This window comes from Rhodotorula toruloides (assembly GCF_000320785.1).
Source record: "Rhodotorula toruloides NP11 unplaced genomic scaffold Scaffold15, whole genome shotgun sequence".
In the NCBI taxonomy this organism is placed as follows: domain Eukaryota; kingdom Fungi; phylum Basidiomycota; class Microbotryomycetes; order Sporidiobolales; family Sporidiobolaceae; genus Rhodotorula; species Rhodotorula toruloides.
In genome coordinates, this window is record NW_015622975.1 from 285,513 (window position 1) to 309,306 (window position 23,794).

Consider the following 23,794-nt stretch of genomic DNA (forward strand, 5'->3'; position numbering starts at 1 on the left):
TACAGGATCACAAGCCGCGGCAAGGCGCTCACGATGTCTCGGACGAGGAAGAACCGGTCGAATAAGGTGCATGCAACAGATCCGGGACCACCAGCCTACTTCTTGCCCGACTTCTTGATGCCTGAGGAAAGTAGCAAAGTGAGAGAGGATTAGCGGACGGCCGTGGGGCGAGGGAGAGTAGCCGGAGGAAGAGGACGGATTACGCACCACCGCCGAGCAGAGGACCGCCCTTGGCAGCCTTTGCCTGCATCTCCTTGAGCTTCGCAGCCTCGGCCTTCTGCTTCGCCTGCGGACGGGAATTACGGATAGAAAAGCGGCGGGAGAGTGGAACAAGGCGGGAAGGAACGGGTCAGCAATGCCGACGCGATGTGGCTCGCGCTTGGCGAGGCGGGCAGTCGTAGGAGGTGTTCGTAGGGTGGCGCTCACCTTGAACTGCGAGGCCGAGAGAAGGAAGTCAGCGAGAGCAATGGAGAAGCACATCAGGAGCGGAGCTCACCGCCGCGTCGTCCTCGTCCTCCTCAGCCTTGCCCTTCTTGGGTGCCTTCAAGGGCTTAAGCTTGCTGTAAGGGAGAAGATAGGACAGCGTCAGTCTCTGGTTCGACGCGGCGAGACGAACGATGAAGCTGCGCGAGGCAACACGTACCCTCCCTGCAAGATGGGATCGCTTCGTCAGTCCCATATGCGAACAAGACCAAAAGAAATGCAACGTACCTGGCGGCCAGACATTGTTTACGAAAGCAGAGAGATTGAGGGACGGAGAAGAGGTGTATATCTGCAGGAGTAGGGTCGAATGGTCAGCCCGAAGCTCGCCAGTCACTTCCAACCCATTTCAGGCCATGCCGCATCCGCCTTGGACCGCCTACGCAGCCGTACGCCCGTCTCCATCCCCTCCGACCCCTCGAGCTGATGAGCATGGTGGCGACAAGACGGCGCCTCGAGCTCCCTTTCCAAGGGCAGCAGGCGAGACTTAAGCTGTACGAGGGCACTCACAGACGTCGATAGCCCTCCTGGGGAGTTTGATGTCGTCGAGTCGCCTGTTCAAGGCAGAGCTGTGTCGCGCACCCCTCTCCGCCCCTCGCATACGCTCACTTCGACCAAGTGCCGCTTGGACAGGCTAGACTGCTCGCTACAGATGAATGCAGCACCCGCATAACATACCGCGCAGACACGAGCGGCGCGACGAGGTCAAGAGTGCGTCCTCCTCCCCACCCGTCAATCAACCGAGGCTGATACGGCTGCAACAGTCACGATCCGGCCAGACCTGCCGCCAGAGCGGTCCATGTCACCTCTGCCGTCCTCGCCGTCCGCGCGAGAGTCTGGGCCACCGCTCAACCCAGCTCTCGGCTTCCGTCCAGTCGGTTCGTCTCTCGCTCGACCTGCGCACCGCTCGACACCGTCTGCGACTGTCCGCCCTTCATCGATCGAGCGATGGAAGGCGACTGTGGCAGCCCAGGTTTCGGCGATCCAGCGGGAAGGCTGGAGGAAAGGTCTTTTTGGACGAGCGAGGCTATCGAGAGCGGCAGGCGGAGGCGTCGAGACGACGCTGAAGCGAGCGGGACAAGGTTTGGCGCGTCTTTTAGTTGCGCAGTCCGACCCGTTATCGCCCAAGCCGCACCTACACGGCGACTCGGACCTTGCGGTCCCTCCAAGTCCAGGTCTGGGACGAACGGGACGGATACCGACGCTCAGTCGGCTAGGCCAGCTGGTCGTCCTCGTCCTCTTCGTTCTCGGCGTTCGGGAAGTCCTGCATACGGCGTTCGGCACATCTCGGCCCTTCCAGTCAGTACGGGTGAGGGGACGACATCCTCGAAGCGTTCTCTCCGACGTCGCGCCGCCCAAGTCTCGCTACGCGACGTCTGTCCCTGGCATGGAGCGCCACTGGTTTGCGGACCAGTCGTCCCTCGATCCTTACTCGGACGCGAAGACCGTCGGCGACACGACTGCGATCGTCCTGCATTGGAAGCGGACGGAGAACGTCGCCGTGATCCTCGCCCACCTCTGCCAGTACTCCTTCTTCGACTCGGTCTTCGTCTGGAACAACAACCCAGACATTCGCCTCACGCAGCAGGTACGAAGCTTTATCGAGCGAATCAGCCCACTCGCTGACCTCTTCCTCTGCAGACCTTCGCCAAATCCGGTTGCGCGCCCTCTAAACTCCGCATCTACAATTCACCTCGCAACATGCTCTTCGTCGCACGCTACCTCGCCTGTCTCCAGTCCTCCACACCGCACTGCTTCTTCCAGGACGACGACTGGGTCGTCCAGCCTCTCCGCGCCATGTACGCCCAGTTCAGCCGAGATCCGGAGGGTCCAGTCGTCGTGCACACGAACGAGGAGGTTGCTGCTCTGTATGGGCTAGAGTGGTGCTTTTTCAGTGCGTCCTCAACCGCTTCTTTGGCATCACTGCCGCTCACTCATCCTCCCGCAGACAACCCCCTCCACACCTGCTTCTCCTGGGTCGGCACTGGCGCTTTCACCTCTCGTCAACACGTCGAGCGGTTCATGCGCCTCACGAGCGAGCTCGCCTACTCGCGCGACGAGCTCGGCCATGCCGACAACTCGTTCACACTGTTCCAGAACGAGCCGCCTTACGTCTTGACGAGCAAGCTGAGCCAGTTGCCGAGTCCGTACGGACACAGCGATGGCGAGGGTATCGCGCGCAACAAGGCTTTCATCGTGAGTCGAGGCGCGCCTGATCTCGGTTGCGAGCTGACGCTCTACGCTTCACAGCACAAAGGCCTCGTCCGCCTCTCGTCGTATCTCAACACCTCCTTTCCTCCACCTCCCTCTCCCGACACGCCTCTCACGAACGTTCGTACCATCTCGCCTGTCCCCTACCGGCCATCCCTACCAGAGCCGCTCTCGCCTCATCCCTACGCCCACCACGCCCGCTCCCTCTGTCTTCCCTCCGACTCCTGCATCTTCCACACCAACATCGCCCTCCTCCCACCGCCCGATGCGACGCCCTATCCAGGTCCTGAGCGAGTTGGCAGCCTGCAGAGATGGGAGGAGCATCTTGGATGGGTTGCGAGGGGATGGATCGAGGGGGAGGAGCTGTGGAGGGAGGAGGAGACGTGGGCGCGGGAATGGGCTTACCAGTTTGCGGTTGATGGGGACGAGAAGACTGCGTTCCGGTCGCCGGATGGTGCGCTCGCTTTCTTCGAGTCTGCACGCTCTTCTCGACTGACGAACGGCTCGCAGTCGTTCGTGCTGGCGACTACATCGCTCTATCGCTTCTCGCGCCGCTCGATGCAGCTTGGACGCCGACAGTCAAGCTGAACATCATCCTCGAGGATGCGGTCAAGGTGTTGAGCAGCGGCAAGATCCGTGTCGAAGTGAGCGTCGACGGGCATCACTGGGTGAGTCTGGTTCGTCTTGAGCGAGATTCTGAGCTCATAGCGTCTGCTGCAGGTCCGCGCACGACATCCGACTTCGCCGAATGCCCCGCCCGTCATCCGCTGTCCTTCGCGCAGCCTCCACCGCTCGCCCCTCAGTCTCCACTCCACCTTGCCGTCGCCCTCTTTCCCCGACTCGAGGCTGATCTCGCCTCTCGCACGACGGCTCCTCGCAGCCGAACAAGCCGCCGAGGCTAGCTCAGGCGTCGTCCAGCGTTGGTGGCAGCGGACAAAGCGACGACGGGCGAGCGGCGTCCGCGAATGCGAGGTCTCGGTCTCGGCGGCGTTACCCTCGTCTTCCGCGCCGGCAAAGGACGGCGGCCTCGAGCCTGGGTGGCGGTTCGTGAGGTTGCTGGCGGTGAGCAACGCGGCGAAGGAAGAGAAAGGAGCGGACGGGGACGAGCTGCTCGATGTCGGCTGGGGCGTGTACGAGATGTGGCTCGTTGCGGAGAAGGTCACGTAGCATTGTTTGCATTAGCAGGACTCGTATCCATGACAGAAGAAGTCGAGAGCCGATTGAATACAACTTGAATACAACTCGAGTTCGTATTGGCGAGACTTAGCTCGCGAGAGGGCGGTCGCCTGGGCCGCACCAAGTCGTCTCGCTTCTTCGCTGTTGGCGGGTGTTCTAGGACACAAGGACACTCGTGCAACCTCTCTCACGCAGGCAGGCGCACCCGCTCTCGGTCCGCCTCGCGCCGTCGCCGACCCTCGACGTCTCGTCCTCGCGCCCGCACGCTCACGACCAGTCCGACGACAACGCGCACGGGAGACGACAGGACTCGTGCTACGATTAGGGACCGCCTGAAGACCGCCTGAGCCCGCTCGCGACCTCTGCATCGCGGTGTCGAGCCTGCGACGAGAGGTCGTCCTCCCTCTCCAGCATTCACCCGTCAGGCCCTCCGCCAGGCCTCTGGCCGCCGGGGGGAGCTTCCGCGCAGCAGCAGGGAGCTCCCCAGGGCACCCAGGGCCAGACTGGACAGGCGCAGCAGTCGGGCGCGTCCACCTCGCTCCTCACCATCGTCCGCGTGCGTCTCTCCCCTCTCCCGAGCTGCTCACCCACACCGGGCTCACACACTGACCGCTGCTTGGCGATACAGGCTCAGATCGTCTTCCTGTTGAGCACGCTGTCCGAGGACAACTTCAACAAGAATCGCGACGAGATCCGTTCGGTGCGCAACTTTACCTCCCATCGCCTCTCAAGGGGGAGATCTGCATCCTAGCGAGGGCTGAGGTGGAACTGACAGCTGACGTGCTTCACCACAGTTGATCGACTTGCACGGCCCCGCACCTCACGCACACCTCATCCGCCGTCTCATTCAGGGTGCAGCAACCCTCCTCACCGCCTCACCGGCGTCGCCTCCCCCCTCCTCCGCCTCGCAGCCTCCCTCGCCCGAGCTTCACCTCCGACTCCTCGCCTCCGAGGTCCAGCGCTGCGCACGCGAGCCCGCACTCGCCGAGCGCTTCCGCGACGCCGTCCTCGAGGGCGCCGAGGGACCATCCGGGTCTGACTCCGTACTCCGGTCCTTCTCGCTCTCGACCCTCGTCTCGCACCCAAATCTCTCCGAGCTCTCGCCGCTCGAACGCCTCGTCTTTTGCGCGCCCTTCCTGACCCTCCTCTTCCCGTCGGCCACACCCCCGACTGGCCTCAAGCGCGCAATCGGCCTCGACGCAGCCAAGCTCATCCGCCAGAGCCTCCACCCCGCTCTTGAGCAGCTCGGCTCTCCTCCTTCGACCGTCCACGACCTCGCCGAGCTCTCCCCGCTCCCAATCTCCCGCCTCTTGTCTATCCTCCTCTCCGACATCTACCTTGGCGAAGCTCCTCCTTCCGACTCCGACTCTCCTGAATCCCTCTTCTCGGACGACGACCGCCGCGCCATCGTCCTCTCCGCCGTCCGCGGACGCCTTGGCCCCGACGTTGGAGCTCAGGCTCTCGCTCACGCCTTCACCGAAGCCGCCCTCGACGACAAGCGCCGTCCGTCCGCAGTCTCTATCCTTTCACGCTTCGCACCCGTTCCCGCCTTGTCGACCCCCGACCTCGTCCGCAACGTCATGTCACGGTACGGAGGCTTGTCGAGCGACGGCAGCGATGTCGGATCGGCAGAGATGCGGGTCGCTCAGCAGCTCTTCGAGCTCATTGACCTCGCGACAAAGGAGGGCGACAACGGCAGGGGCGTCGATGTGGCATCGTGGGTTCGCGCGGTGCACGAGTCGCAGCCGGCTTTGCGGTGGGGCGACGTCGTGAGGGCGTACGACTCGCCTATGCGCGCTCTTCCCGACCACTTTGGTATCCGCGCCTTTGCGACTCTCCTGCAGGTCTCTCCCGCCCCGCCACCGACCGCCGAGGACCCTCGCGCCAACCCACCGCAAACGAGCGGTCTCGGACTCGTCTCTGCTCCGGGCGGTACGAGCGCCATCTCCGGCCTCTGGACCCAGTGGGGAAACCCTCTCCTCCAGTTCTCCCTCATCGACCGCCTCGTCTTCCTCGCCTCGTCGCCGGCTACCCCCCCCGGTACGAGCGCCTCAACCGAGCCGCACCTGAACCTCGCCAACCTCGCGAGCGTCCACAAAGTCGTCTCCGTCGACGATGCGGCGGGATCGAGCCCGACGATCAAGGCGCTCGCGCATTCGGTGCAGAACAGCCCGTGGAACGCGCAGGAGGTCACGACGACGCTCGTCAGGCTCGGTGGGGACGCTTCGAATGCCGAGTTGGCGGGTCGCGTGCACGAGTTGCTCGACCGGGGATGCAAGAGCAATCCTGAGTTGGTGTTGGTCGCGTTGACGCAGGTCGAGGTGAGCTCTCCGTTTCCCTTCCTGCTTTTGCCATTCCGCAACTGACATTTCGTCACTTCGCAGAAACCCTGGAACGCCATACACGCCGAGCTCACTGCCCGGCTCCTCTCGACCTTCCTCGCCGGCCACCCCTCGCACCAGCTCGTCTTCCTTCGCCTCTCCCAGATCGACCGCCAGTTCCTTTTCGCCGCCCTGCGCGACTTCTACGCCGAATCGGAAATGAACGTCACCCGCATCATCGACATCGCGCAGGACCTGAAGATGCTCGACCAGATCCTGGAGCTGCGGCCGTTCGTCCTCGCGCTTGACTTGGCCGCCCTGGCGAGCCGGCGCGAGTACCTCAACCTCGACAAGTGGTTGACGGGCCAGATTCAGCAGCACGGCGGACAGCTCGTGCGCGCGACGCTCGAGTTTGTCGGTCACAAGGTTCAGCACGAGCTTAGGAGGCAGGAGCTCGACCACCCGCCTGAGCCGACCACGCTCGCGCTCAACGCTGCGACGATCGCCATCTTCATGCGCGTTCTCCGAGCACAGTGCGTTTCCGCTGAATCACCGTGACTTGAACGTAACTAACCTCGCACGCACGCAGCCACGAGCTCTTCACCGGCAACGACGTCGAGCTCTTCAAGGAGGTCCGCACGCAGTGCCTGCAGCTTCACCCTCGCCTCATGAACTTCTCGCCGAAGAACAGCGAGTCGGAGCCGGGCATGGCCGTCACGTCGTTCTCGCCTGAGATCGAGGCCGAGTGCGACGCGCTCTACAAGCGCATGTACGAGCAGGAGATCTCGGTCGACAAGGTCGTCACCGCGCTGCGCCAGGCCAAGGACTCGGACAACCAGCACGATCACGAGTTCTTCGCCTGCTTCCTCCACGGCCTCTTCGACGAGCACCGCTTCTTCAACACCTACCCGCCAAAGGAGCTCGCCCTCACCGCGTCGCTGTTCGGCGACCTAATCCAGTACCACCTCATCGACTTCGTCCCGCTCGGCATCGCCGTGCGGTACGTCCTGGACGCACTGCGCAACCCGCCGGATTCGAACTGGTTCCGCTTCGGCATTCAGGCTCTTGCCAGGTTCCAGTCGCGCCTGAGCGAGTGGCCGCAGCTGGCGCACTCGATTCTCTCGATCCCGCACGTCCAGCAGCTGCACCCCGAGGTGGCCAACACGGCAAGGGAGGCGCTCTTGCAGCGCGAAGGCGGCGAGAACGGCAGCTCGCTCGGCGGTCTCGACGTTGGGCCGGAGCAGGAGCTGCCAAGGGAGCCTGAGAGGCTGCCCTTCTCGGCTATCCACGTCGAAGAGTCGGGAGGAGACCCGGAGGCGCCAGATGAGCAGACGTCGGACAAGATCCTCTTCATCGTCAACAACCTCGCGCCGTCGAACTTTGAGACCAAGGTCAAGGACATGGTTTCGCGAATGGAGCCGCTTCACTTCGCCTGGTTCGCGCACTACCTTGTCGCCCAGCGCGTCTCGATCGAGCCGAACAACCATCAGCTCTACCAGCAGTTCCTCGAGGCGCTCAAGATGCCGAAGCTCGTCAAGCGCGTCCTGCACGAGACGTTCGTCAAGCTCGCGACACTCCTCAACTCGGACAAGACGGTCCAGTCGTCGACCGAACGCACGCTCCTCAAGAACCTCGGCTCGTGGCTTGGTGGTCTCACGCTCGCCAAGGACAAGCCCATTCGGCACTCGAACATCGCCTTCAAGCAGCTCTTGATCGAGGGGTACGACTCGAACCGCCTCATCGTCGCCATCCCCTTCGTTTGCAAGGTCCTCGAGCAGTGCTCCAAGTCGCGCGTGTTCCGGCCGCCCAACCCCTGGCTCATGGCGATCCTGCGCCTCCTCGTCGAGCTCTACCAGTTCGCCGAGCTCAAGCTCAATCTCAAGTTCGAGATCGAGGTTCTCTGCAAGTCGCTCGATGTCGACCTCAAGGATGTCGAGCCGACCGAGATCCTGCGCAACCGGTCGAAGGAGCTTGCTGCGCAGCAGGCGGCAGCTGCACAGGCGCAGGCGGCCGTTCTACCCGGCCAGCAGGGCGGTGTTCCGCAGACGTCGGTCGAGCTCGCCCTCGCCAATTTCGCCCAGCAGCAGCAGCAGGCCGGCGCCGGTGGTCACCTCGGACAGGACGTCGACGAGCACGGCCTCCGCACCGGCTTCGCCAGCGCCGCCCACCACGCCCTCCCCGCTGCCGGTGCTCCGGGAGAGGCAGCCCGCCTTCCGCCGATGCTCGGCGTCAACCAGCCTGGCTACTCGCTGTCGCTGCAGGGTGCGTCGCAACGTTCCCCCATTGCCCGCTCAATACACGCTGACGCTTTGCTGCTGCAGACACCGTCTCGGCGGCCCTCCAGAACCTGCCGAGTCTCGTGGTGTTCAACTCGCAGCTCCCCATGTTCACGTCGAACCCGGCTCTCAAGCGCCTGATCTGCCTCGCCATCGACCGCGCCGTCCGCGAGATCATCGCGCCGGTCGTCGAGCGCTCTGTCACCATCGCCGGCATCTCGACTCGCGAGCTGACGATGAAGGACTTTGCGATGGAAGGCGACGAGAACAACATGGCGACCGCGGCGCACCTCATGGTGCAGAACCTCGCCGGGTCGCTCGCGCTCGTCACCTGCAAGGAGCCTCTGCGCCTCAGCATGATCGCCCACGCCCGCACCCTCCTCCTGCAGAACGGCTTCACCGACGACTCGCTCCCCGAGCAGGCGATCCAGGTCATCGTCGCCGAGAACCTCGATCTCGCCTGCAGCGTCGTCGAGAAGGTCGCGATGGAGAAGGCGGTGCTCGAGGTGGACGAGGGGCTCGCGCCGGCGTACCTCGCGCGCCGCAGCCACCGCGAGCGCTCGCGCGAGGCGTTCTGGGACACGGCCGCGATGGCTGCGTCGCACTACTCGGGCATGCTCCCCGACCCGCTGCGCCTCAAGCTCGGCGGCCTCTCGCCGCAGCAGCTGCAGGTCTATGAGGATTTCGCGCGTCTCCGCACTCTCCCTCCCGCAGCCGACGGACGCAACGGCGCGCTCTACGCCGAGTCGCCCGCCATGGCCGCCGCCAACGTCCCGCAGGCCGCCGCCGCCGCTGCAGCCGCCGCTGCTGTCGTCGCCGACGCCGGCGTCCTCACGGCCCCGCAGGCGATGGAGAAGTTTGCCGCGCTCCTCGCCGAGCTCGAACAGGCGCTCGCCGCCGAGTCGGTCCCGCAGCTCGCCGGTGTCGGCCAGGAGAGCGACCTCCGCCGCATCGTCCAGCAGATCCCCCTCGTCGCCGCGTCGTCCGCCTCGCGCGACGACACCGTCCTCGCCTGCTCGCAAAAGGTCGTCCAGCTGCTGTACCGCAGTGAGGGTGCTCTCGCCCGCGACGCCTACGTCTTCCTCCTCGACCGCCTCTGCGCCATCTCGCCTCGCGTCGCCAAGGAGGTCACCGACTGGCTCGTGTACGCCGAGGACGAGCGCAAATTCAACGTCCCCGTCACCGTCGCGCTCCTCCAGGCCCGCTTCATCAACGTCGCCGACCTCGACCTCCAGCTTGCCAAGTTCGCCGTCCGCGAGTTCCGCGCGACCGTCGTCGACTTTGTCGCCGGCGTCGTTGCGGCGTGCCTCGCCGAGGTCCCGCCTGTCGCGACCCGCGAGCAGTTCGCCAACTCGCTCGAGGCGCTCAGCCAGGGCGTCCGCCAGGGCAAGGCGACCGACGCGGCCCGCAAGCTCCTCGACGACGTGCAATCCCGCGGCACGACCAGCGTCCGCGAGCTCTCGCCGAGCAACCTCACTTCCGCCGAGGACGCCGCCGTTCGCGAGCAGCTAACCCTCTGCTTCGCCGAGTGGGTTCGGCTCTACCAGCAGTCGCACAACATCGAGAAGGCCTTTGTCGACTTTGTCGTCCAGCTTCAGAAGCAAGGCATCCTCAAGGGCGAGGAGATCTCGTCGCTCTTCTTCCGCGTCTGCACCGAGGTCAGCATCGACTCGTACATCAAGAACAAGGCGGCAGGTGGCACCCCCGCGACGGGCATCTTCCAGCCGGTCGACGCCTTTGCTCGCCTGATCACGTTCATGATCAAGTACCATGCCGACCCGACGGGCGCAAACAACGACAAGGCCAAGGTGCACTACATGAACAAGGTCCTGTCGATTGTCGTTCTCGTGCTTGCCAACTCGCACGAGGAGCTCGGCATCCACTTCCAGGCCAAGCCTTTCGTGCGTTCCCCGCCATCGCTCCCTCGCGAAGCTAGCAGCTGATGCCTCGCCGCTCGCAGTTCCGCTTCTTCTCGAGCTTGCTGTGCAACCTTGCGGCAATCGAATCGCACCTGGGCGCCGCGTACTCGACGATCTTGATCGGTCTGAGGTGCGGGCGGGAGATTTTCGCATATCCGAAAGCAGATGGCTGACCCAAGACTTTGACCGCTGCAGCCACTCGCTCAACACCTGCCAACCCTCTATCTTCCCGGCCTTCGCCTTTTCCTGGATCTCGCTCATCACGCACCGCTTCTTCATGCCCAAGTTGCTGCAGATGACCGAGTCGCGCGACGGATGGAACGCCTTCCTCCGCCAACTCGTCTCGCTCCTCCGGTTCCTCGCGCCGCACCTCCGCCTCGGCAAGCTCAGCGAAGTCGTCAGGACGCTCTACATCGGCACCGAGCGCCTCCTCCTCGTCCTCCTGAAGGACTTCCCCGACTTTGTCGCCCAGGCCGCGCCCGCCCTCGTCGATGTCCTCCCGTCGAACGCCGTCCAGATGACCAACCTCGTCCTGTCGGCCTTCCCGGTACAGGTCGCGACGAGGCTGCCAGACCCCCTTATGCCCGGCCTCGACCTCGAGTCGCTGCCGGAGGCGCAGAAGGCGCCCGCGTTCCTCGCCGACTACACCGCCGCGTTGACGGTCTCGGGCATCCTCCCCGTCCTCGACCAGTACCTCGTCAGCGGCGAGCCGGCCGACTTCGTCTCGATGGTTCTCGCACGCCTCGACCGCCCGAGCGCAAAGGTCGAGCGGGGCGAGCCGGCGGTGAACGTCCCGCTCGTCAACAGCCTCGTCCTCCGCCTCGGCGCGACTGCGATCAACCAGCACAAGGCGCAGAAGGGACAGGCCGGCTTCGACGCGTCGAGCGAGTCGTTCAAGACGCTCCGCCAGCTCGTCGAGCGTGCCGCGCCCGAGACGAGGTACTACCTCCTGCTCGCCGTGGTCAACCAGCTGCGCTTCGTCTCGAGCCACACGGCGTGGTTCAGCAAGGCGTTGCTCACCATCTTTGCCGAAGCCGGAGAGGACGACGCCACGAAGGAGACCTCGCGCGTGTCCGAGGCCATCCTGCGTGTGGTCCTCGAGCGCAGCCTCGCGGCGCGCCCAGTCCCGATGGGCGTGCAGCACTCGTTGAGCCAGCTCCTGCGCGACCACGCCTCGACGGTCGAGAAGGTCCTCTCCCGCCTCCCGAACGACGACGCCGGCGCGCGCGCGCTCGTCTCGCACTTTGCCCGCCTCGTCCAGTCTCCTCCCGCCGGTCCCCCTGCCGCTGCATAGTCTCCCTCCCGTCGCATCTCCCTCTTTCTCTCGCTTAGCTATTCCTCACGGTCGTCTCACCCATACAGTGTAGTTTTTGAAGTGTTTCTTTGCGTCGCTCATCATCCCCCCCCTCGTTTTCGCACTTGTAAGATACCAATACCAGACTCTTTTGCAGCTCTTGCGAGATCCCGTCGACGCTGCTGGGCGAGACTTGGAGCGCCCTTCCCGCCTCCCGAGCAAGTCTGGCTCACGCTCACTCGTACACGCTCCCTGCGCCCGCTTGACTGCTGCTGCACGCGCTGCTGGAGCAATGGCTGCGAACGGTTCGGGCGCAGACAAGCCTGCGCCCAAGAAGGAGTGGTTCCCGACTCGCTCGTTTCACGGCAGCTTGATCGCGCTCGTCCTCGCCCTCGCCGTCTTCCGGTTCTTCATTCAAGGTGCACAATGCTCTCTTCGTGGGTGATGCAGGGTTCGTGGCGACTAGACGCGTCCCGGGGGCTTGTTTGGGGATGCATGACGGGAGAGGTGGGGGAAAGCGAGATGGACGAGGAGGAGATGCTGGGACACCGTTGCAGCGCTGGGAGAAGCAGGATACGCTTCTGGGCAGGCCAGATGAGGAGGCGAGCTGGAAGGAGCGGACGACGGGTCGTTGCGCCTCGACACAGCTTTCGAGTTCGCAGTAATATCGCTCGGCGCTGATACTCATCTTCCTTGCTCATTGCAAACAGACAGCGGCGATCGGCATCACTGCAAGGCCTTGCTGAACGAGGGACGATGGCTCGACGACAAGCACACGAGCTGGCAGCCCGACGGTTGCATGCTGCATCCGTACACGCCGAAGCAGGTCGGGCAGTGCTTGGAAGGACGGAGCGTGGTGTTCATCGGCGACTCGACTGTGCGACAGGTCTTCTGTGAGTCGGAGGGGACCGTCCTGACCAAGGTTCACCCGCGACAATAAGCGTTTTTTGCTAATTGCGACCGTCAACAGACGCAACCGTCAAGCACGCCGATAAGAATATCGACACGAAGGCCGACAAGCACACAGACCGGACGTTCATGGCGGGCGGCATTCAGTTCTCCTTCTACTGGGACCCTTTCCTGAACGGAACTCGCGCAACGCAACTCTTCGAAGGAACCCTCGGCTCGGCGACTGGCCACGGCACGCCTACCCTCGCAGTCATCGGCAGCGGCATCTGGTACCTGCGGCATCCGAACTCGGGCGGCATCGACGTCTGGGACCGACGAATCGACACCCTCTTCGCCGCAACTCGCCCTTCCCTTCCCGCCATTGCCGACGAGGTCATCCTCCTTCCCGTCGAGAATGCCATCGAGTCGCGTCTGTCGCCTGAACGAGCGGCGACCGTTCACCACGACGACATCCAGAAGATGAACGAGCTCCTCGACGCCAAGCTGCGTGATGCGGCGACTTCGCCCGGAACCGGCACTGGCGGGATCGCAGTTCCTCGCTCCTTCAACCGCGTCATCGAAGGGCTCGATGACGAGACGGTCGACGGCCTGCACTTTTCCGACACGATCAGCAAGGTCCAGGCGAGCATCCTCCTCAACTTGCGGTGCAACGACGCGCTGCCGAAGAAGTTCCCCTTCGACAAGACGTGCTGCTTTCAGTATCCGACGCCGAACTGGGTTCAGGCGCTCTTGCTCCTCGTGCTCGTCGCGTACGGTCCCGCAGGACTCTACTTCTACTCTCGCTGTAAGTCCCCGCGAGTTCTGCCTCCTTTCGCAAAGCTGACCCTCTTTGTCCCTGCAGCCGACACAGCACCCATCGTCTACCGTTTCTTCCCCGACCAAAAGTACCTGCTGCCCTTCACCATCTTCGGCTTCTCCACGACACTCCTCTTCGTCGCCGACCGCACCAACCTCTTCCTTAAGGAGAACAAGCAGTACGACGCCTTGACCTTCGTCGTCCTCTGCCTCCTCACCGTCGTCGCCGGCGTGGTGACGATGAAGCCGCCTGAGAAGGACCTCGGCTTCCTCAACCGCGACCAGACGGACGAGTGGAAGGGCTGGATGCAGATCGCAATCCTGATCTACCACTACCTCGGCGCAAGCAAGATCAGCGGCATCTACAACCCGATCCGCGTCCTCGTCGCCGCGTACCTGTTCATGACAGGCTACGGCCACCTGAGTTTCTTCCTCAAGAAGGCCGACTTTGGTTTCGCCCGAGTCGCCAACATCCTCGTCCGCCTCAACCTCCTCACCGTTGTTCTCGCCTACCTCATGGACACAGACTACCTCAGCTACTACTTCTCGCCGCTCGTTACGATCTGTGGGTCGCCTCTCGAGTCTGCCGCTATCTGACTTGAGCTGACAAGCCCAACTCTGCAGGGTTCGGCATCATCTGGGTCACGCTCTGGGCCGGGCACAAGTACAACGACAAGCCGGCGTTCCTCCTCACCAAGCTCATCGTCGCGGCCTGTCTTACTGCGGCATTCTTCGAGATCCCCGGCCCGCTCGAGAAGACGTTCGAGGTGATCAATACGGTCTTTGCGACGAGTTGGAACGCCGGCGAGTGGCGGTTCCGCCAGACGCTCGACATGTGGATCGTGTGGGTTGGCGCGTTCACCGCCTACGCGTTCATCAAGATCAAGGAGTACCGTGTCACGGACGACCTGCGATGGCCTCAATGGCAGCGCTGGACGATCATCGCCTCGGCCGTGACGATGGCGGGCTACTTCGTCTTTGAGCTGACGAGGGAGAGCAAGTTCGTCTACAACGCTTACCACCCTTACGTCTCGATCCTCCCCGTCCTGGCGTGGTGCGTCTTGAGGAACGCGACGCCTTTCCTGCGCTCGACCAGCTCCAAATTCTTCATCTTTTTCGGACAATGCTCGCTCGAGACGTTCATCATCCAGTTCCACCTCTTTATCGCCGGCGAGTGAGTGCCCGCGTCCGAGCTCCAGCGATGCACTGAAGCTGACTGTTATCCGCGCGGCCCAGCACTCGCGGTATCATCATGATGATTCCTGGCGGCGCATGGCTTCGCCCGGTCAACTTCGTCGTCACCTCGCTCGTCGTGCGTTCCTCTTCAACTCTCTTACTCCAGCCCTCAGCTGATGCAGGATCGCGCCCGCGCAGTTCGTCTTCATTTCGAACCAGGTCGCCATCGCGACCGGCGTCTTGACCTCGATGATCTGCTACGTCCCCAAGCCCGCTCCCGGCTCCTCCGCCCGCCTCCCCTCCTCAACCCGCGAAGCGATCCCCTCCCTCCCCTCCTCCGCAACGATCGCCTCGTCGCACCCCGGCTCAGGCGAATACGTCGCGCTGTCAACCATGGCAGACGGGGACAAGGGCATGGGCGATGGGTTGGCGGGCTTGGATGCGAGAGACGGGTGGGCGAGTAAGGTTGGCAGAGTGGTGGTGACGGATTTGAGGGTCAGGTTTGCGGCGATTTTGGCGGGGTTGTGGGTACTGAACGTCGTTTGTGTGTCCCCCATCCCTCTCTATGCGCTCTGAGGTCCCTTGCTGACGTTGCGTTTGCCCGCAGACCCGGCATGAGCATCGAGCGGTAGACAAGGCGGACGAACAAGAACGACCTCTCCTTACCCATACCCACGACCGCACGCTCGTGCCGGCGTCTCTCTCTCCTACAGTTGGAAGTATCTTCTCACATTGGTTCTCTGCACTATCATCGGCATTTTGGCATCCCTTGGACGGGTAGGAGGACGAGGAGGAGAGGACCTTCGCAAAGCTGGGCTTTCGTTCGACCTCCAGCTGCTGTCCGGCCTTGAGCGTGCGGCGGTCCCGCCGAGCTTCTCACGAGACTGCGGCCTTGCTGAAGGACGTTTGCAAGCTGGCCGGGACGAGTGCGGCCTGCTCTCTCTTCTCGTCGTCGTCTCGTCGTCGCTTCTTCCCTCGCCTCCCTCCTCTCTCGCTCCGCACTTCGCTCTGATTCACGTCTTCGTTGTTCGTTCGTCGGCCCGCTCGACGGTTCTGCCCACGATAGCAAGCCTCTTCTCCGCCGCAGCAGCGCGCTTCGTCCACACCAGTGGAGTCGCCAAGGTTGCAGACTTGACGTCCTCGCGCCAACCTTGTCCTCGTCCATCGACGCCGTGCGCTCTTTTCGACTGTGCGGTCGACTGTTCCCTTCTCCTGCTTCGTCGTACAAGCCCCTGTTACACCCAGGCACCGTCGACCACGCGACATCCCCACCGCGACCCCGGTTGTTCTCCTCCCGCTCGCTTCGCTATCCCCCAGATCCAACGATGGCAGAACTCGTGTACGGCATCGCATGGGCCATCACAGACTTCACAGAGAAGATCTCGACTCTCCGCTCGCCCGTCATCCCTCAGTGGACAACCCCCTTCGACCCCGTACCCGGCGCAGGTCTCTTCGACGACCACGACGCGCCCAAAGTCCTCACCGAGCACCGACTGCACCTCGTCCACCACACCTGGGCTACGCGCCATGCCGCTTTGCATCTCCGCCTGTGCTGCCTCTGGGACGCCAAGTCGAAAGGGATGCGAGCGTGCTGGGCGGGAACGGTTGACCGCGAGACGCTCCAGACCACCAAGGACGCGGTCGCTGAAGCCAAGTGGGTCGAGGACAGGCTTGCGCAGGCAGTCGCTTGGTGCGAGGGCAGGAAGGTCCGCAAGTTGAAGCTCGTCAAGCTGGTCAAGATCCGCAAGGGGAGGGCGAGGTCAGTCTCACCTCGTCTCTCTGAGCTTCCAAGCGCCTTTAGCTGACGTTGGAACGTCGTTACGAGCAGCACGACCACCCGCCCGACCTACACCGAGACGCCCCCCTCGTTGCTCGACCTCCCCTACCCTCTCCCTCTCGCTCCCTCCTCGAACCGCCTAGCGCAGACCATCCCTCGCCCGCCCACTCTCACTCGCGAGACAGCCTTCGAAGAAGAAGAGCGCACGCGTCCGCCGCTCTACACCGAGGAAGCAGACTTGGCGCTCGGCGAGGAGAGCGTGATGGGTGGGATGTGGCACGACCCGAACGAGGTCAGGGCTTATGAGGCGGCGTTTGTCGATGAGGATGATGACGTGTTGAGGATGCTGGAGATCCACCAGCACCCGAGGACGAGTTGAGCGGCGGAAGGGTGGGTGAGGGCAAGGAGGGGGGTTCTGGGCGGTCTTCTTTGGGGCTGTACTTGTCGATTTCTTGTGGGTCTGAGGGTCAGCGAGGCAGGCCTCACCTTTCGTTTGCACTGTCTTTGTAGGCTGGTCGCGGGAGATGTATACCTAGCTTCCCTTTTCTCGCCCGTTCATCTCGCACTGCCGGTCCCCGCCGAAGCGAGCGCAGCCGGCAGTGAGAGAGACGCCAAGTGAAAATGACGTTGCCAAGCTCGAGAGACGCCAGAGAGGGTTGCGCAGATCCGGGTCGCAACGATGCAGGTGAAGAAATGCCAACAGAGCCTCAGAACAAACACGAAATACTGCGTCTCCCCAATTCCTCGTCTCTTCTACCGCCAGTGCGCCGTTCATCGCCCCTGGTCGAGCCAAGCCGCCCTCTCGCGCAGCCAATAGGCCATATAATGCGTCCAGCCTTCTACGACGCCTGTTCCGGCGCTGAGGTGAAGGCAGTCGTCGTTGGTGTGCTGTGTGCCAACCATCGGTCAGCGAGAACATCAGGGGGGAGAGCCGAGAGGGGACGGGACGAACGGCGTCGGGACGGAGGTTGGTGGGTCGGGAGATGTCGAGCCAGGTGATTAGCGGGTGGTTGAAATCGCGGACGATGTTCTGTGCGTCGAGGAGAGTCAGTTGAGCAGTGGTAGCGTGGATAGGGCGAAGACGAGGCGCAGGAAGCGCAAGACTCACGGCTCCGTGCTCGTTCATCCTCCACATGTCCGGCCAGCTCCACCAACTACTCTTCTTCTCGTCCTCCTCAGCCAGCGGTCCCTCAGCGTCATGACAATCATCATGTCCCATGGTCGTCGGACGAACAACCACCTCCTTCCCGCTCCTCTCCTCCTCCGTCGCACTCTCCAACGCCCTCGCAAACCGATTTAACAACTCCCTCAACGCGAGGTCGAAGAACTCGATTTGTGCGTTCGGTCCGCCTTCGGGCTTGAAAGGGAGGTTGAAGTGCCGCGCTGAGAAGTGTGCGCCGGTGGCGAAGATTAGGGCGCGGTATGAGCCTGAACGGGTTGCTTGGCGCTCGATCTCGAGCGCGTCGGGTGGAGTGGTCGAGGGTGCGTAGGAGGGCGAGATCGAGGTCGAGATGTTGCGGTATTGCGAGGGTCGGAGGAAGAGTTGGAGGGTGTAGTCGAGCGAGGGCGAAAAGGTTTCGACATCGGTGAGGAGGGCTTCGGGTGGTGAGAAAGGCGGCAGGGAGGTAAGATTCGGGTAGAGGGCGGTGAAGGCGCGAGGAGCGGATTTGGCGTGCACCGTCTCGAAGAGCGAGATGAGCTCGTCTGGCGCGAGCCCGTGATCCGTCCTGCGGGCGATAGCTTGTCAGCAACAACTCCAAAGTGCGTACTGAGCAAGTGCGTCGACACACCTGACGTGGCTGACTAGCGGCGAGCCATCGTAATCCCAATCCTCCGGGACCCTGAGCTTCCCGCTCTTCACAAGCGGACTGTCCGGGAGAAGGAAGAGGTGCTCCTCCTTGACCTGCCGCCACTCGCTCATGCTCGGGTACGGCCAGACGGCACGGACGTGCGGGTAGAGCGCGCACGAGAGGGAGAAGAATTGTTGTTCGGAGAGCGAGTCTGCGGGAGGTTGTGAGTCAGCTCAAACGTCGCAGGGCTGCGTATGCACGAGAAAGGGAAAGACGCACCTCCGTAGATGAGCCACGCTCCTCGGTCGACGAGGTCCTGCAAAAGCTTGACCGTTCCCTCATCCTCCTCGTCCCCCTCCCTCGCCAACCAAGGCTGCTCCACCTCAGCCTGACACGTCTCGCTCCCCGCCTGCCACCTATATCCCGCCGCTCTCCGCCTGTACCCGCTCATAGGCCACTGCCCATCCGCCTGCGCTTCACCCTCGACGCCTGGCTCGGTACCGGGCGGGACGACACCGAGGTACCATGCTCCTCGGTGCCAGTTTTGCGCGCATGCGCCGGCGTGAAAGTCGGGTGAGGCGTCCCAGATGGAGGTGTGTGGTCGGAGAGGAGGGTCGAGGGGAGTCCAGTTCCCGGACGACCAGGTCGAGGGAGAACATGCCGGTTCCCAGGTTGAGGCGCCTGGCGGGAGTTCGTCGGATGAAGGGAAGTAGTGCGACTCTTTTGATGCTGTCGAGGAAAAGTGACCGCCCGTTACGCGGTCCCAGCCTTTGCCTACGGTTGTCCGCGCCTTTTCGAGAACTTCGGGCGTCGTAAGCGAGTAGACGCCGGCGAAAGCGGCGATGGCGAGGACGACGGCGAGAACATGACGGTGTCGTCGACTCCAGTGAGGGTGGTCGACGGGGGATGAAGGGTCCGCATCGACGAGTCGCGAGGGAGACTGGTCGCGCGAGTCGTCGTCGAGGCTGGCTGACCTCCGCCTCGCTGCTGCCAAGCCTGCCGACGCGCTTCCACTCCGTGACCGTCTCCGCTGCCGCTTCTCGGGGTCGTCGAGCGATGAGGGAGGAAAGTCAAAGACGGTGCTGGCGTTTGAACTCCTCGCGAGCGGGAGGTAGTGTGCTGGTTCTGCGGGGGGTCACGAACGCGTTCAGTACGAGTCTCAGGCGGCCACTATCCATCCTTGCTCCTCGACGAGCGCTGCAGGACGAGGGGACGACGCGAATCCGGTTCGCTTGCGCGGGTGGATCGACGCGGCGGAAGGGGGCGATGGCGAGGTTGGGAAGGCCGTGCGTACCTCGTCTCCAGCTGCCCAGAGCGTCGCGCAGGGCGTCCATCCTGTCGTCGACCGTCGAACGAGAGATGGAGCGAGCGAGCGGTGGAGCCCGGCTGGACTGGGAAAGCGACGCGACGGGCGTGGAGCGAGGGGGCTCCCGGTACAGTGCGGGACGAGAACAACTGCGATCGAGCACAACAGCAGCAGCGGCGGCAAGCAGCTTGACAACGCTACAGTATGGAGCATCCAGCAAGACTCGCGGACTTGCCGCAACACAGGAGTCGCGGAGGAGACGGTCCCCCCCGACTGCGCACGCACGCAGCGAAGAAACCGTCTTCCCCAGAGGGCACTCGCTTGTCGGCGACTGTGTGACGTTGCAATTGGCCTGCGTGCGTGGACCTCGGGGGAGGAGGAGCGAGGAGAGGAAGCACGAGATGAGATTACGACTCGGCTGTATTCCCTCGATTACAACCCGGTCGTATTCAGACGATTACAACTGGCGCACAAGGTCTGATTACACTCCCGTTTGTAATGCTGGACCCCACTCCGTCTTCCCTCGCATCACGCTCAAACTCGCACACGGGCATGGCTGGCTCGTACAGCGACCTGGCGGGCGTGCTGCCCGTCACAGTCCCGACGCCGACCTTCGTCTCGCACCCTCACCTCCTCCGTCCCGACCACCTCGGAACCGAGCACGACCTGCTCCGCAACCCCGACTCGCTCGCGCGCTGGCAGTCGTACATCCGCACAGTCCAGGACGAGGTCGACGAGACGCTGCGGGCCTCGCGCGGCAAGGCGAGCGCCGTCGAGCGCATGCTCTTGGGCGACCGTCTCTCGACCAGGGACGGCCGCGAGGCGCTCCAGCGCATCGTCGACGTCTACGAGCGCGCGCTACAACACCACCCTCGGTCTTACACCCTCTGGCGGAACTACCTCGCGGCGCGCAGCGTGTTTGTGCTGGGAAAGGCGGGCAAGCCGCTCAAGTTGGGTGCGCCGAGGCAGCGCCGGGGCGAGGAGGGAGTCGGCAGGACGATGACTGAATGGCTCGAGGCGGGCAAGGGCGAGGTTGACGAGATCGAGGTGGGCGAGCGCGACTACGAGGCAGACTGGGAGGGCGCGCTCGACGGGGTCCTTGGATTCGAGGAATGGAGGTCGCTCGCTGCGGCGCACGAGCGGGCGCTCATGTGGCTTCCCCAGGTGCGCTAGTACTTGCTTCTGACAGGGCGAGGCCAGGCTGACCTTGAGATCCGCCGCAGATGCCGCGAATCTGGCTCTCCTATCTCACCCTCTTCGTCCACCCTTCCTGCCCCGCCGCCCTCTCGCAAACCCACGCACGACGCACGTTCGACCGCGCTCTCCGCACTCTCCCGCCCTCGCTTCACGAGCGCATCTGGCACCTCTACCTAACCTGGGCGTCTCCCTCCTCTCCCGCCGCTCCCGCGCCCGAAACCGTCGTCTCCGTCTGGCGTCGCTACCTCTCCCGCGACCCGTCCCCGACCTTCTACTACATCCACTCGATCCTCCTCTCGCTCGACGAGCCCCGGCCGCTCGAAGCAGCAAAGAGGTTGCTCGACCTCGCGCGCAAGATCCAGAAGGGCGAGTACAAGCACCCTACTGGCTCGGCTGGGGAAGTCAAGAGCGCGTATCAGGTCCTTGTTGATTGGCTCGAGGTGTGCGAGAAGTATGCCGAGGAGGTCGGGCTGGATGCGGAGGATAGCCAGAAGTTAAGGGTCGAGAGGGAGAAGGCGGAAGCTGCGGCTGAGCAGGCGAAGGAAAAGCAAGGTGCGAACGGCGATGCACAACCGGACAAACGCGCCATCGAACCGCCTCAGCTTCCCGCCTCCGTTCTCGACCCAACCTCGACAGAACGCCTCGACGTCGACGGTCTCATCCGCACGCACGGTCTCACCATCTACCCCGACCAAGCAGGCCGATTGTGGACCGGTCTCGCGACGTACTGGATCAAGAAAGGCGAGTTCGGACTCGCGCGCGAGACGTTCGAAGAGGCCCTCTCGTCCGTCGTCACCCTTCGCGACTTTACGCAAGTGTTTGACGCGTACGCCGAGTTTGAGGAGAGCGCCATCTCGGCTCTCATGGAGACTATCGCGGATGCGGATGAGGATGCGGATGCGGACGCGGAGGACAAGGCCGAGGACGAGAAGGAGCTGGATGAGCGCATGAAGAACTTTGAGGAGTTGATGGACCGACGGCCGTTCCTCGTTAACGAGGTGTTGCTGCGGAGGAACCCGAACGATGTGCAGGAGTGGGAGAAGCGGGTCGCGCTGTACGGAACCGACGACGAAAAGGTGCGTGGGCTCTCGTTGCATCCGTCTCTCGCTGTCCTTCGCTCTTGTGAGGTCACTGATCTTGATAGGAGCTCTTGCACAGGTCGCCGAGACGTACACCCTCGCGACCAAAACGATCCAGCCTCGCAAGGCTATCGGGTCGTACCACCTCCTCTGGACGCACTTTGCCAAGTTCTACGAGCAAGGCGGTGTGGCAGGAGACGCCGAGAAGGACATTGTCAGTGCGCGCAAGGTCTTTGAGAAGGCGACCAAGGTTTCGTTCAGGAGGGTCGAGGAGTTGGCGGAGGTTTGGATCGAGTGGGCTGAGATGGAGGTGCGGAATGAGTGAGTTCGGCTTCTTCGTCAGGACGTCATGCGAGGCGTCTGGAGAGACAACTCTCCGTTGTCTTGTTACGCGTTGATTGGAAGCCAGCTTACCAGGATGCCACCCGCAGGAACTACGACGAGGCGATCAAGGTCATGCAGCGGGCGACGGCCATCCCACGGAATTGGAAGAGCATCTCGTTCCACGACGAGGTGAGTGCCGGTCCTATTCGCGCCTTTCGCTTGCATGCCCGCTTCGGCGGAGGCGCAAGCTGCGACGCCTCTTTGGGCTTCGGGCTGACTCTTCTCGCTCTCGCAGTCCCTCGCGCCCCAACAACGCCTCTTCAAGTCTCTCAAGCTGTGGTCCTTCTTCGTCGACCTCGAGGAATCAATCGGCACAGTCGAGACGACCAAAGCGGCGTACGACAAGATCTTCGAGCTCAAGATCGCGAACGCACAGGTCGTCATCAACTATGCCAACTTCCTCGAGGAGAACGAGTACTGGGAGGAGAGCTTCAAGGTCAGTCAGGCAAACCTCCATTCTTTCACGTCTTCGCTAGTCAAAGCCATCGTTTGGGATGCTTCAACGTGTGCCGGGCTGACACGTTCCTTCCCTCTCCATGCAGATCTACGAACGCGGTGTCGACCTCTTTACCTACCCTATCGCGTTCGAGATCTGGAACGCCTACCTGAGCAAGTTCGTCAAGCGATATGTACGTCCGCCCGTCTCCTCTCCCAACTGCTGCTTTGCTGAACATTCACGCATCGATAGGGCGGCTCCAAGCTCGAGCGAGCACGCGACCTGTTCGAGCAGGCGCTCGAGACGTGCCCGCCGAAGTACTGCAAGCCGATCTTCCTCCTCTACGGCCAGCTCGAGGAAGAGCACGGCTTGGCGAAGCGCGCTATGGCGGTGTACGACCGAGCAACAAGGGCTGTCGAGGCAAAGGACCGCATGGAGGTGCGTTCGACTCGCCCTCTCTCGTCGATCCTTCAGTATTGACACTGCGTTTTGCAGATGTTCACCTACTACATCGCCCGTGCGACCGCCTCGTTTGGTCTTCCCGCCACCCGACCCATCTACGAGCGCGCCATCGAGTCGCTGCCAGACAAGCAGACGGCCGAGATGTGCCTCCGCTTCGCCGCTCTCGAGCGCAAGCTCGGCGAGATCGACCGCGCGAGGGCTATCTATGCGCACGCGAGTCAGTTCTGTGACCCGAGGGTGCGTTCCGTCTGTCCGACTGCAGCGGAGTGAGCGAGCTGACGCGACTTTCGCTTCGCAGACCAACCCGGAGTTCTGGGCGCAGTGGAACGCGTTCGAGATCGAGACTGGTTCCGAGGACACTTTCCGCGAGGTGAGCTGGTCTCCCTCAAGCGCCTACCTTTCACGCCGCTGCGTGACAGGACGTACTGCCGCGTACTCGGACCAGCTTGACTAAACATCCTCTTACGCTCGCAGTACCTCCGCATCAAGCGTGCCGTCCAGGCGGCCTTCAACACCGAGGCGTCGTACCTCTCCGCCAAGCTGGCTCAGCTCGAGAAGGGCGGCCAGTCTGCGCAGGAGGCGGTCCAAGGCGGACAAGTCGTCGACCCGATGGCAGCGCTCGACCGAGCGACAGGCAGCGGTACTCGTGTCGGCGGGTTTGTCGCTGCGACGAGCGAGAAGGCGGGCAAGCTTGCGGGACAAGGTGGGCAGGAGAACGGAGGAGACGAGCCGGAGCAGGCAAACGCGGACGAGATTGCGGTGGATGACGACGACGAAGACGACGAGTAGCAACGTGCTCGTGAAAA

General features: G+C 63.2%; 7 protein-coding genes across 7 annotated transcripts; 5 read left to right on the plus strand and 2 right to left on the minus strand.

The window, feature by feature from the left end:
* Nucleotides 1-95: 95 nt before the first annotated feature.
* RHTO_01858 (translation machinery associated TMA7) lies at nt 96-726 on the minus strand (the record flags this gene model as incomplete). The annotated part of the gene is made up of 6 exons (XM_016415537.1): nt 96-121; nt 208-286; nt 427-432; nt 497-560; nt 644-648; nt 712-726. The coding sequence occupies 6 exons, from the start codon at nt 724-726 to the stop codon at nt 96-98; spliced, it is 195 nt and encodes a 64-aa protein (XP_016272511.1).
* A 410-nt stretch (nt 727-1,136) lies between these two features.
* Nucleotides 1,137-3,858, plus strand: RHTO_01859 (uncharacterized protein; the record flags this gene model as incomplete). The annotated part of the gene is made up of 7 exons (XM_016415538.1): nt 1,137-1,191; nt 1,245-2,068; nt 2,122-2,374; nt 2,429-2,676; nt 2,731-3,145; nt 3,202-3,359; nt 3,412-3,858. 7 exons carry the CDS (start codon nt 1,137-1,139, stop codon nt 3,856-3,858), a joined length of 2,400 nt encoding a protein of 799 aa, XP_016272512.1.
* Nucleotides 3,859-5,447: 1,589 nt separating this feature from the next.
* On the plus strand, nt 5,448-11,677 carry RHTO_01860 (CCR4-NOT transcription complex subunit 1; the record flags this gene model as incomplete). The annotated part of the gene is made up of 6 exons (XM_016415539.1): nt 5,448-6,188; nt 6,252-6,721; nt 6,778-8,450; nt 8,510-10,365; nt 10,425-10,513; nt 10,579-11,677. The coding sequence occupies 6 exons, from the start codon at nt 5,448-5,450 to the stop codon at nt 11,675-11,677; spliced, it is 5,928 nt and encodes a 1,975-aa protein (XP_016272513.1).
* A 292-nt stretch (nt 11,678-11,969) lies between these two features.
* On the plus strand, nt 11,970-15,175 carry RHTO_01861 (O-acetyltransferase; the record flags this gene model as incomplete). The annotated part of the gene is made up of 8 exons (XM_016415540.1): nt 11,970-12,096; nt 12,388-12,570; nt 12,648-13,370; nt 13,428-13,946; nt 14,006-14,555; nt 14,618-14,693; nt 14,756-15,101; nt 15,165-15,175. 8 exons carry the CDS (start codon nt 11,970-11,972, stop codon nt 15,173-15,175), a joined length of 2,535 nt encoding a protein of 844 aa, XP_016272514.1.
* A 707-nt stretch (nt 15,176-15,882) lies between these two features.
* On the plus strand, nt 15,883-16,713 carry RHTO_01862 (uncharacterized protein; the record flags this gene model as incomplete). Its single annotated transcript, XM_016415541.1, has 2 exons — nt 15,883-16,316; nt 16,386-16,713. 2 exons carry the CDS (start codon nt 15,883-15,885, stop codon nt 16,711-16,713), a joined length of 762 nt encoding a protein of 253 aa, XP_016272515.1.
* A 392-nt stretch (nt 16,714-17,105) lies between these two features.
* RHTO_01863 (uncharacterized protein) lies at nt 17,106-19,458 on the minus strand (the record flags this gene model as incomplete). The annotated part of the gene is made up of 6 exons (XM_016415542.1): nt 17,106-17,222; nt 17,287-17,364; nt 17,443-18,061; nt 18,125-18,335; nt 18,404-19,249; nt 19,419-19,458. 6 exons carry the CDS (start codon nt 19,456-19,458, stop codon nt 17,106-17,108), a joined length of 1,911 nt encoding a protein of 636 aa, XP_016272516.1.
* A 470-nt stretch (nt 19,459-19,928) lies between these two features.
* On the plus strand, nt 19,929-23,777 carry RHTO_01864 (pre-mRNA-splicing factor SYF1; the record flags this gene model as incomplete). The annotated part of the gene is made up of 10 exons (XM_016415543.1): nt 19,929-20,594; nt 20,654-21,703; nt 21,786-22,027; nt 22,138-22,219; nt 22,326-22,526; nt 22,633-22,719; nt 22,779-22,964; nt 23,022-23,225; nt 23,287-23,358; nt 23,463-23,777. 10 exons carry the CDS (start codon nt 19,929-19,931, stop codon nt 23,775-23,777), a joined length of 3,105 nt encoding a protein of 1,034 aa, XP_016272517.1.
* Between the last annotated feature and the right edge of the window lie 17 nt (nt 23,778-23,794).